The sequence below is a fragment of the Camellia sinensis genome, chromosome 13 (genome assembly GCF_055761805.1).
Source record: "Camellia sinensis isolate YWXY chromosome 13, ASM5576180v1, whole genome shotgun sequence".
Lineage (NCBI taxonomy): Eukaryota > Viridiplantae > Streptophyta > Magnoliopsida > Ericales > Theaceae > Camellia > Camellia sinensis.
In genome coordinates, this window is record NC_138973.1 from 60,616,377 (window position 1) to 60,629,448 (window position 13,072).

Consider the following 13,072-nt stretch of genomic DNA (forward strand, 5'->3'; position numbering starts at 1 on the left):
AGAGCAGTCGCAAACAGAGGCAAGTTGGGGCATCGCGTTGGATTTCCGAACGAGGCGACCGGGCATGCATGAACTCTTCTCCCTCAGAGGACATTGCTTTATTGCTTTCCTTAGCTGCTTTACTTAGCTAATGTACTTAGCTAGTTCATGCTTTGGTTTTGTAATTAAGTAGTTAATGCAGTTAGCTGCTTAACTGTTTTGTAATAATTAGTTTAAATAGCTTAGATTAGTTAGTTAGCTCTTTATTTGGTCCCTCCCTCGAGAGGGCACACTGTTGTAATAAGCGTGCGTGTGTGTAATGCATGTCTTCTAACCCTCATTTCTTTCTCCCTTTTACTTAACCGCTTACGATGGTTAGTTTTAGGGCATGTTTCAATTAGCATACCTTATGCTTGCATGCGTGCATCATTCATCTATATTGCATGCGCCGGGCTCGGCGCATCATACTAACTGCATTGTATTTTCAATACATTTACTTGAATACATGTTCCACAGCATGTTATCAAGTTGCATTTCATATGCCATTCTAGGATAGCCGAGTCTATTTTAGTTGCATTTTTGCATGTGTTGCATTAGCCATCTTAATATGAACTATGATCATACATGATTTCTAACTAGTTCTTTGTTTTGGCTCGGAGTACACTGTGAGTGTTTATGCTTTAGCATACTGCATGTGTGTTAATGTTGCCATGAAAGCATGCTTGCCATGAGGCTAACTGCTTAAATGTTTAACTGTATGAATGCCTGTGGGTAAAGGTTGGATTGCTTGAATTGGAAAAATTCATTAAAATCCCTGATTTAGCCTACTTGCGAGTAGCAAACTTCAAATTATTTTTACAAATAAATATGCAATGTTTTGTTCCAACTTAGGCGATCTAGTCTATACTTGTATGCTGTGCGCGTCACATAGTAATTCTAGATTAATAACCGGAATAAGAACACATGTGTTTTCAAAAACAACATATCATGCTTAGTACAGGCCGATCTTTGATCGGGTGAGCGGGGGTGCTCATTGCATGACCTTCCTCTCTCGTACCTAAGTTCCCGAGCCGAGGCAACTTTGGTGATGACAGATATGTGGCCTTAGGCACGAGTCAGGGTTTCCTAAATTCCTCCAAAATAAAATATTTAGGTGACGACTCTGTATCTGGCAAAACAGTCCATGTTTGGCACTTCTTTATAGAAATTAGTTTTCCAAAACGATTTGTCGGATTTGGACTCTTTGGTGATTTATCGGTCTCACATCACACATTGTGAGATCAGATTCAGAACCGTGATATTGAGTTCGAACTGTAGTAGCTCAGAATAAAACGAGATCTGCGAACTCGCGAGCGCGAATGTCGGAGAGTCCTCCGAGCAATCTACACTATCTTAGATAATTTTGTCATACATAAATATACATAACTATTCATTTCATATTGTTAATATAAGTATATAAATTTTTAAGTAAGTTAAATTTTTTTAATAAATATCTATAAAATATGTTCATATGTTCATTTTTTATTATAAAAAATACTTACAATATTTATTTACCAATTTAATAAATTAATAGGTCAAATGATTCATAAGTTGGATATAAATCAAGACAATTTTTAATGATTAGGTAAAGGTCACATTGGTATAAATATTGAGTCGACTAACTTCTAGGTCCCTTCTAATGTTTAATATAATTCTAACACCACAAGTTAATTCTGATTCATTCTCACGTAAGAGTTATGGCATAAGACAATTTACAATTTTGAGTAGACAAATTTTAGATTTTACAAAATTAGAAAGAAAAATTAGTATATTAGCAGATATAATTTATTACTATCATGTGGTAAATTAAAATTATGAAACTTATAGACTGAAATGTATATTTTATCATAAATATATCTTTTGCAATTTATTTATTTAATTTTACTAATTAAATTATGACCTGCATTTTTTATTAAAAACTTAGAACACACCATTAATAAAATCAAAATAAAAACTTTCTCTTATGTGTAACTCTAATAAAAATGAATAAATTTAATTGATTATAAATTATTTTTACTACATACTTTAGATAAATTTTATATTATTATCTAAATTTAAAAATTATTTTTTGGTTATTTATATATTCTCGTACATAACACGCATAATATGCTAATAATTATGGTTTGAATATGAATTTTGTCTTATTAATTACTTTAACATTTTTATTTTTATTTTTATTGGTTATTTTAGTCAAAAAGCTACATCCCAAACAAGGCCTATGAATTTATGGCACATTATTACATAAATAACTTAAACAAATAAAAAAAATTAATTATTTGAAAGTTTAAAAAAAAAAATACTTTCAACTTCTACTAAAAAAAATTATTTTTTAGTTTTCAATAACGGGAAATTGCTATCCAAAGGAGATTTTTAAAGATAATTACACATTACTAGAAAAATTTATGATTTTAATAATTAGGATAAATTATAAATACATTCCTTAAAATTAATTAAAATATAAATTGTTTCCTGTGATTTTAAAAATTACATTATACCCTTTGAGGTTTTTAATTTTATAATAAATTACTCATTTTATTAATAAATCATCAAGTCAATTAACAGTTTTTAGTGATATTAGAAATATGTTTCAATTAATAATTTAGGTAATTTAATTATTGTATAAGAGAATAATTATGAATTTTATTTTCTGTTAAATAAAAAATTCTAATAAGGAAGTATTTGTAATTTTTAAAATCACAGGGGACAATTTATACTTTAAGCAAATCTCAGGGGATGTATTTGTAATTTACCCTAATAATTAATGTTTATCATATACTCTCTCCATCCAAAAATTAGTCTTTTTTGAAAAATCTAACTTTTTTTGGTAACATAATTATTACACTTTAAAAATATGAAATTTTCAAAAGTACCCTTTAATAGTACGTTTTTTACCCTTTGATAGTACATTTTTTTGAAAATATCAACTGTCATAATTGTACTTTTTTTTTGTTGTTAATAAATTTAAAAGAATGGCAAAATAAAAAATTTCTATTATTTTAATCTTTAATTTTTGAAAAAAGACTAATATTTTGAAATAGTAACAAATATAATAAGTGACTAATATTTTGAGATGGAGGAATATATTTTTTTATAAATTTTTTTTTGATGTCTACTATAGTGTAATTTTTCCTTTCTTTTTATTTATTTTTGATTTTTCACGTATGTCTACGCATATCTCAACTAAAGTCTCGTTTAAAAATATAGGTGAATTAAACTAATGGTCCTTATAGTTTGAGATTTGTGTCATTTTGGTCCATAATTTTTCAATTGTAATATATTTGATCATAAATTTTGAAACTTGTTCTAAATAAGGGCAATTATAAATGCTATTGGATTTTTCAAGGGCAAAATCGACAATTTGATAAAATATAAATTAAGTTGACAAAAATAAATGTCAAAAATTATTTTTGAATTTTTAAAAATTATTTCTAGCTACTAAAGATAAAATTATATAAAATTGATAAATCTTTTAGACATTTATTTTTTTTAGCAAATTAATTTTTATTATGCATTTAGATGATGATCATATAAAATTAATTTTTAAAAATTAATCATGTAATTTTTATTAATTTTTATCAATTTTACATAATTTTATTTTTGGTAAGTAAAAATAATTTTTAATTTTTTTAAATTTTTTTTAACATTTATTTTTGTTAAATTAGTTTATATTTTATCAAATTAACGATTTTATCCTTAAAATTAAGCAATTGTATGTTCAATTGTCCTTATTTGAAATAAGATTTAAAATTTAAGGTCAAATATATTATAATTAAAAAGTTAGGGATTAAAATGACACAAGCCCCAAACTATAGAGACTATTAGTATAATTTGTCCAAAAATATACTATTTTAATAATTTTAATTTTTTAAGTAAAATATGAAATAAAAAAATTAGTATGTTTGAAATAATTTTTTAATATTTTACAAAAGAAATTACAAAAAGTAAAAACAAAAGTTTTTAACTTTTTTTTTTTGATATAATTTGTTAGGATAACTTTTTAATTTTTAAACATGTTCCAAACGTGACCTTAGTCCAAACCCGAAAATCTACGAACAGTTCATTCTCGTCGCCACTCTACCTATATAAACCCCGTAACCCTATCCCTACTTCCTCAAACTTAGAGAGAGAAGAAAAAAAAAAAAAGAACCACTTCTAGAGAGAGAGAGAGAGTGATACAGAGAATAGTCAGCACAGCATGCATCATACTGAATCATCGTCGTCTTTGGGTCCGGGAGGGCTAGACATAGCTCAAGCCTTCTTCAAGCCAATCCAGAATATGGCTCCACCATCACCCACCAACCGACACACCAAGATCTCCGTAATCGGCACCGGAAACGTGGGAATGGCCATAGCCCAGACCATCCTGACCCAGGACTTAGCCGACACACTCGCCCTCGTCGACGCCATTCCCAACAAGCTCCGCGGCGAGATGCTCGATCTCCAGCACGCCGCCGCCTTTCTTCCTCGTACCAAGATCCTCGCCTCCGTCGACTACTCCGTTACTGCCGGGTCGGATCTCTGTATTGTCACCGCGGGTGCCCGACAGAACCCGGGTGAATCTAGGTTGAATCTGTTGCAGAGGAACGTGGCTCTGTTCTCGAAGATTGTTCCGCCTCTGGCGAAGCACTCGCCGGAGACGATCTTGTTAATTGTGTCGAATCCGGTGGATGTTTTGACTTATGTTGCTTGGAAGCTTTCTGGGTTTCCTTCGAATCGGGTTATTGGGTCGGGTACTAATCTGGATTCTTCGAGGTTTAGGTTCCTGATTGCTGATCATCTTGATGTTAATGCTCAAGATGTGCAGGTAAGTTTCTACTGCTTTATCTTTAAAAAATAAAAATTAAATAAAATGGAATGGAATGTTGATTTTACAATTGTTGCTAAAATGTCTGTTTAGGACACATCATTGTTTTTGGATTTGGGGTTTGAGTTTACCAATCTCATTTTTGTTTTTTTTAAATAATTTATTACAATTTGCAGTGTTGTTGGAATACTTGTTTTTATAAAATAGTATTTAATACTTGTGGCTATCCGATCACTTTTTATTAGAGCATCTCCAACCCATCCCCATCATTTATATCTTCAAATATGGAGGGTCCTCTCCCAAAAATAACTCCAATCCATCTTCTATATCTTTCTTCCAAATGGAGAAGGATGAATTGATCTTCTAAATATAAAGGGAAGATGAAAAAATAGAAGAGACTCTAAAATACTATTCACTCTATATTTCTTAATTATATTCGAAATAATTTTTAATGTGTAAATTTAATTTTTATAAAAGTGACATCAATAAAAAGTATAAAATCATATCTTTAAAATGAGTATAATATTAAGTATATTTTACAAAATTTTTTAAATTAAATAGTTATTAATGAACAAAAATTATTTTTTGATTGGAGTTTGAATGAAAGAAATGAAGGTTTATGGTTGGAATTTGAATGAATAGTGACCTCCGTTATATTTACTTTTTGAATTAAAAATATTATTTTCATCCTCTTGAGAAGAGGATGTGGTTGGAGATGCTCTTATGATGTAAGAGCATTTTTAACCCTGAATCAAAATTTTCATCAAATCTGAGTAAAAAATGATTTTTTCCTCAATCTGATACCAAGTGCTCCAACGGTTATTTTTATCAAATTTTCATCAAATCTGTGCCGAGATAACAGGTTGGTCAATCGGTTAAGCCAAAATTTTCTTTTTTTTTGAACTATTTGAACCTTTTAGTGGTCGATCGGTAAGGCAAAATTTTTTTTTTTCAACTGTTTAAACTTTTTTTGGAACTGTTTGGACCTTTTGATGGTCGACTGGTTGGTCTCCCCAAACGGTCATGCCCAGTGTTTTGGTAAATGCGGAGCCTGTCCTCCTTTTGGTGAAACGTTTGGTGAATTCTCGATTTGATATCAATTTGATAAAACCGTTGGAGCTCCAAACAGTTCTTTTTTCACCAAATTTTAAATTTGATAGTAGGTTTGGTGAAGGGTTAGAGATGGTTTAATCCATCAAAGTGGGTTTCATTCTTTCTTATTTGTTATTTTTTTTAACTTTAGTGGATATCTAAAGTGACTGGGGTTGCGTCAACAACATTATTATTTTGGGGTTGGGGCAAATTATACCGTTAATCTATACTTTAATTCTTTTATCATTTTGATTCATATAATTTTAATTAGATTAATTTTGATTTTAAATTCTTTATTTTATTTTAATTTGGTTCAATTGTTGACATTTTATTTATTTATTTATAGTAAATGGTATATGAATGACACGAGGTGTGTCTCCATTTATACACCACATTTGGTTTTGGTTTCAAGACACATCACTTACTTAATGTATACTAAATACAATTTTAACTTTATTATTTTTGCTCAATACACACCATCCATTTTCAAATATACCTAAAATATTATTATCTTCAACCACTCCACCAATCCTAACCCTAGACCTAGCCGCTGCCACAGGCTGTCGCTTCTCCCTCTTTCTTTTTCGGCGAATGTCTTTCTCACTCCTCCATCCATCACTCTCCCCGTCTTACCACTTCCAACCACTCTTAACCCTTTTTCATCCCGTTCTTCCCTTCACTACCGGCTCAACCACCTCTCCACCATCACCGCCACAACCTCTCATCCCATTCCATCCCATTCTATCTCTTCTTCTCTGTCTAAAAACTACCAAACCTACCCTCACCACTACAACCCTCCCTCTACAGAGATCTTCCCTAACTCGTCAGAGAGGAGCTTCTCGCCAAAGATAATTGCAGCGGCAAGGCTTCGAATCAAAGCTTGAAATCCTAGATCGAAGCTTTGAATCTGGTTTGCACGATCGAACTCTTACAAGCCGTAGATCTAGATCTGAAAACCCTAGGATTCTCTTTCTCTCTCTCTCTGTGCGATGGAGAAAACGAGCTATGGCCGAAGTGGGAGATTGGGTTGTTCGTTGATGGGAGAGGGAGAAGGGTTTGCATAGGGGAAAGGGGTTGTCGGCATTGTAGGGAAGTTGTGGGGGTTGCAATGGTGGCTGGGTTTCGGTGATGGTGACCGGATGTAGAATCAAGTGGCGAAGAGTGGTGGTGTGTGGGGGGTGTATTGATATTTTTTTATTGTTATTTTGGTCATTTTATGTAAGGTCATTATTGTAATAAAAACATAATCAATTAATGGTGTGTCTTGAGACTAAGGGCTGGTTTGACATCCATAAAAAAGGACAAAACATTACTAAAAAAGTCAAAAAGTTATCATTATTCACAAAAAAAATATAAAAAAAGTAAGGGGTTATTTGGGATGAGCTAAATAAGTGTACTTTTTGTCTTTTTACGAAAAGATGTGCAGAAAAGTAGATAGATGATGTGATGAAAAAAAGATAAAAAGATAAAAAGATGAATTATTTTATAGATGCCAAACTTGGCCTAAATTTACAAAAAAAATATTTAAGTCAAAAAGTGTATTGAAGTGATGTGCTGTCTGCAATGTTGCTGGTGCACATTAGACAGCCGGATGCACTTTTCATGATACACAGGACATTGTTATTCGGCCCATGGGGGCCATCACAAGTCCTGTTTTGATAATCTAAACTGTTCAATTTGTAAAACTCGTTTAGTACTATATGTTTGTAAAAAATCACGTTGATCGGATATCGATAATTATATGATTACATCAGTTTTGTATAAAAAAAATGGACAGTACACAAATAATGGTAGACAAAAAATTAATTCGATTACATAGCTATCGATATCCGATCAACGTGATTTTTTACAAGCATATAGTATTCGACGAGTTTTACACATTGTACGATTTCAATTATTAAAACAGGACACGTGGTGGGCCTCCACGGGCCGAATAACACCGTAGGCAATCTGGTCCTATACATCGTGCTGCCAACAGTATGCATGACGGTACCGTCACTGTTAGTAGGCAATTATATATTTAGGGATAATATGGTAATTTTGTTATTTTATATAATATTTGAATACATATTTTTTCGTAAAAAGTTAAAAAGTTATTCTAAAAATACTTCTTTTTTTCCTGTACTTTTTTTGTACCAAAAAGTCAAAATGTACATTTATTTAGAATACCTCAAACAATCCCTAAATGTGGTGGGTAAATAGAGGCACCTGACATGAGTTATGTTTTTTAATAGCAAAATTATAAACCTAAGTAATTTAGTGGCTCTCTCATTCAATTCTACAAAAGATTTCTGCCAAAAAATTCTAATGCGGTTATCAATTTTTAATACAAAATTTAAAATTGAAACTCTAAAAACAAAAATAACACAAGTGATGATTGAGGACTACTAATATAATTTACCTTTACTTTTATGCATTAGGCAATGAGAATATAGACGCCCAAATAGAGTTACTCTTATAAGCTTACTTTTTGTAGGCGTTGCATTGATTCATAATTGCAAAAATATAATCTTTACATGATTGGGTATAATTTTTGTAGGCGTACATTGTGGGAGAGCACGGTGACAGCTCAGTGGCGCTATGGTCGAGCATCAGTGTCGGTGGAGTGCCGGTGTTGAGCTTCCTAGAGAGGCAGCAAATCGCCTATGAGAAGGAAACATTAGAGAAAATTCACAAAGAAGTTGTGGAAAGTGCATATGAGGTGATTAGTCTAAAGGGCTACACATCATGGGCAATTGGGTACTCAGTAGCCAACCTGGCTCGAACCATACTCAGGGACCAGAGGAGGATCCACCCTGTTTCAGTCATTGCTAAGGGGTTTTATGGCATTGCCGATGGGGATGTGTTTTTGAGCTTGCCGGCGCAGCTTGGCCGGAGCGGGGTCTTGGGGGTCACCAATGTGCATCTTACTGAGGAGGAGGCACGGAAGCTCAGGGACTCTGCTAAGACCATTTTGGAGGTGCAAAACCAGTTGGGTGTTTGAGAGGGGACAAGTCAGAATTATGGGTTTTATGATTTATATATGTTTTCCTTTTGTTCATTGTCTCTACTTCTTGTGATTTTAATTAATCTATTGGAGATGTTTTCATGCTGAGTTCAATTTGATAACCAATTAAATATTTAAAATTGGGCATGTTCAATATATATATTGCCTTCAGCTCGAAACCTAAAATAAAAAAGAAAAAAATTTAAAAGAAAAAAAATGAGACTAACATATTTGATCTTCAAAAAAATAAGAGAGACCTTAGGATTACGAATAAGTTTGATGTGATTGAATAATTAGATTATTAGTATAGTACCGTGAAGTTGGGGATGTAAGATGGGAATTAAAAGTTGGGAATGTAAGATGGATGGTATTTGTTAAAATAACGTCTTATTTTAGTATATTATTTTATTTGAATCATAATTATTTTTTTTAAATCATATTATTTTTTTATTATATCATTTCAAATTTAATTTATATTTTACTTTTTTTCTAAAAAATTAAAAAATATATTAATCTAAGCACTTCTCAAATAATTCTTAACTTAGCAATTCTGAAATAATTCTTAACTTTGTTACTTTTTAAAAGTGATCTGAAATGCTAATTCTATAACATGGAGAGATTCGTAAGTCTTTATAGGTCGGTTTGTTTGGGAGTTAAATAGATGAGAGGGAATTAAGATAGAGGTTGAGTTATTTAATATTGTGTTTGTTTGTAGAGTTTGGGAGGAAATTATGATGGAAGATGGGATATAAATGAAGGTTGGAAGGGGGATTGAGATGGAGGAGGTGGAGATGATATTAAAAAAATAGTAAGAGGATTAGAAATTTTTTTATTTTTTTATTTTTTATATATTGGAATTTTTTTTAAAAATATTAATGTTTAATTTTTTATATTTTTTTATTTGTTTTATTATTTTATATAAAAATAATTTAACAATTCTTACACTAACAACTATCATCAAAACAAACACAATTTTACTGGTCTCGTTTGGCAAGTGACTTTTTTAGCTAAAAAGTCACTAAAAAAATAAAAAAAGCCAACAACTCATACCAAAAAGTTAAAAGATTTTTTTTTTCTACTTTTTGCACATCTTTTCATAAAAAGTTAAAAATCATCCCAAACATACTAATTTTTTTTAACTCATATTTTAGTTAAATAGCCAAAAAATTACTAAATTAGCCTGTTCCCAAACGAGATCCCCTCACTAACAATCCTCTCACTATGAATCACCTCCATTTTATCTCTGAAAACAAACGGGACCTATAGTATTATTAGCTCCATTTTACTTTTGTCAAGTAAACATAAAGAGTAAAAATTATAAACACATCTTTTAGGATTACTTAAATTATAAATGATTCTCTGTAATTTTACAAATTATATTATATTTCTAAGGTTTTTAATTTTATAATAAATAAGTTTTTTTATTAATAAATTATCAAGTTAATTAACAGTTTTTAATAATGTTAAAATTTTATTTCAATTAATAATTCAGATAATTTTATGATTGTATATGTGAACAGTTAGAAGTTTTACTTTTTTAATTAATTCTATTAAATAAAAATATCTGATAAGAAAATATTTGTAATTTTTCAAATTATGGGAAGCAATTCATATTTTAAACAAATTTCAGGAGTATATTTGTAATTTATCCAAACATTAAATTATGTAAAGAATAAAGATTGAGAACTCTAGTTTTAAAATTTTAAAGAAAGCTCTAGTGATATGACAAATAATAGAACTTATATATAATGTGATATGCGTGTCTATATTTTTATTTTTTTCTTTTACCCCATTTTTAAAACTTTCTTTAGAATTCTTTTAACATTGTTGTTATGTAAAATCCACAAATTACCAATCTAATTGCATTTTCTACTACGCCGATGAGTTTTCATTCAAATTTTGTTTTAATGTTAAAATAATATACATGCATTATTATGCAGCAACAGCAGTTATTAAAGAAGGATGGCTCCTGCTCAATCTGCAGTGGACAACTGTAGGTTTGTTGCAGCTTGCTCAGGCTCTAGTCTTATCTTCACAACCTCTCTCTTGGTGTACTAATCCGAGACCATGTTTGTTTCACGAATAAGATTAGATGAAATAACACAAGGATGTTTGACAACTTAGTAAAGGATGTTTGGCAATTTAGTAAAGGCTTGGGGGTTAACACCCTAGGACTCAAGTTTAAAATTTTTTGGATCAATCTCCTGGACGTAAGGCAGTTGATTAGAAGGTTAGTTTCAAGTTGTTGTTACCACAATACTTGGTGTGGGCCCAATGCTTCTCCGCTGCTCGAGTCTTGACTTAAGCGGAGTTTGTCTTGGGAGGTGGGGTAAGTTCCCAGATTATAGTCTTCTATCTCGAAACGGATAACAGGACACCTTGGTGATCTCTGCAAAGGGCACTGCCTTAGACCTACGGGAGAGTGGGGGGATTTTCCTGTAACAAAAAAAAAAAAAAGAAAGAAAAAGAAAAAAAGATTAGATGAAATAATAAATATGGTGAGATAACTCATGAATAGGTGGCATTGTGGTTAAGATTTGGGGATTTAGTTTCTAGATCATAGGTTCAATTCTAGGCTAATTTTTTGGGCACGGCTAATAGGATATTTTGGTGATCTGTAATGGATGTTGTCTTAAACTTGCGGGAGAATAGCGAGGGAGGATTTTCCTGTAACAAAACAAATATGGTGAGATAAGTATTGCAATTAATAATATAATGATATTAGTTAATTAAAATTAAATTTATTAAATTATTTTAAAATCCTTATCACATACAATAAAAATTTGCTGTTTTAGAGTAAATAATCTTTTAACTACCAAAGGGGATTCACAATTCCAACCCTCCCATTCGAATGCTAATTCCAATGAGAAAGAATTTATATTCTTATAAAAGTATCAACTTCATACCATTTTGTTACAAACAAGCTTGACTTAAGCAAGTCTCACATATTGCTAATCCAAAATAACTTCTCAGAACCTCCCAATTAAACAAGGCTTTTAAAGAGTTCTGGTGTCCATCGTTTTGTTTGTGCTTATGCCCTTCGCTTCTTAGACGTACCAAACAACAAATGACAACTTGCTATTGGCTGGGCTATCATAAATGTGGGCTATCATAAATGTGGAATAGGTGCAATTCAATTATCTAAAATGCAAAAACTTTGACCACCAAATAATTGCATTTCAATGTGGAGTAGTTGGCCTCTCTAATGTAACCAAACAACAACCTCTACGTAATAGTTGAGTTTGCCTACTATGTGTGTCAATTTCTGATCATATTGTCAAACAGGTACTCAGTCAGAGAGTACCGACAGAATAGATTAAACCCGAACAACCTGTCATAGAAAGATAAGATTCTGGTGGTGGTTCGTCCATCTGAGGGGCACTCCGACGATCAAGTCAGTTATCTCTCAAAGTTAGCAAAAGTGTTTAACTCACTATTCAGAGTCCAAAAAGCATACCTTACACCCACAAGGGTGTCTTACTTTTATAACCAACACTGACCTGATCCCTGTAGAAGCCTAGCTTCAATGGGTTCTAACTCAATGCCTATCCAGGACTCTCAAATAGATAAAGACAAACTCCCGAAGAACTTTATCCTTATTTAGGCTGAAGCTCTCTCTTATTCTAGGATTCTTTATAACTTATCCGTTCATCTCGGATTCCGGTATCTCCGTAGATAACCTCAGCCTAGCAATACGACCAAGTTTCTCAGCCGAGATCGTCCCTCTAGCCGAGGTCCTGCTCCATTAAATCCAGAACTCCAAGAGTTTCAACACGCGTATGAGCTGTCATGCACTGTATTTCAACCGTTTTTGCTACGCGTCTCTTCCCCATCGAATCGTACCTGACACGTGCCATCAAGTCGCGTCACCTTTGCGTGTGCCGTCTGACAAACACGTCGTCCAAGGCACATTCAATACCTTTTTGCCGCCTTCTCCGTGTTTTGACAAAAATCCTTCCCTCTTTTTGTCTTTTCACTTTACATCTTTGATTTTGCACAAATTTTCTATCTCTAAGCCTCTTTCTTCCAAACCACCATTATCATCTTCTCAAAGCTCTCTGCAGTTACTCCGTTAGTCTCCTTCGGCGAAACATTCACCGTCTTGCTACTCGTACCACCTGCGTTCAACTCCGGCGTATCTCACATCGGCTCCATTTTCTTTTTGGTGAGTT

General features: G+C 32.1%; 1 protein-coding gene across 1 annotated transcript; it reads left to right on the forward strand.

The window, feature by feature from the left end:
* Positions 1-4,055: 4,055 nt before the first annotated feature.
* On the forward strand, positions 4,056-9,040 carry LOC114293287 (L-lactate dehydrogenase B). Its single transcript, XM_028237320.2, has 2 exons — positions 4,056-4,822; positions 8,454-9,040. Exons 1-2 carry the CDS (start codon positions 4,214-4,216, stop codon positions 8,895-8,897), a joined length of 1,053 nt encoding a protein of 350 aa, XP_028093121.1. The 5' UTR covers positions 4,056-4,213; the 3' UTR covers positions 8,898-9,040.
* The last annotated feature ends 4,032 nt before the right edge of the window (positions 9,041-13,072 follow it).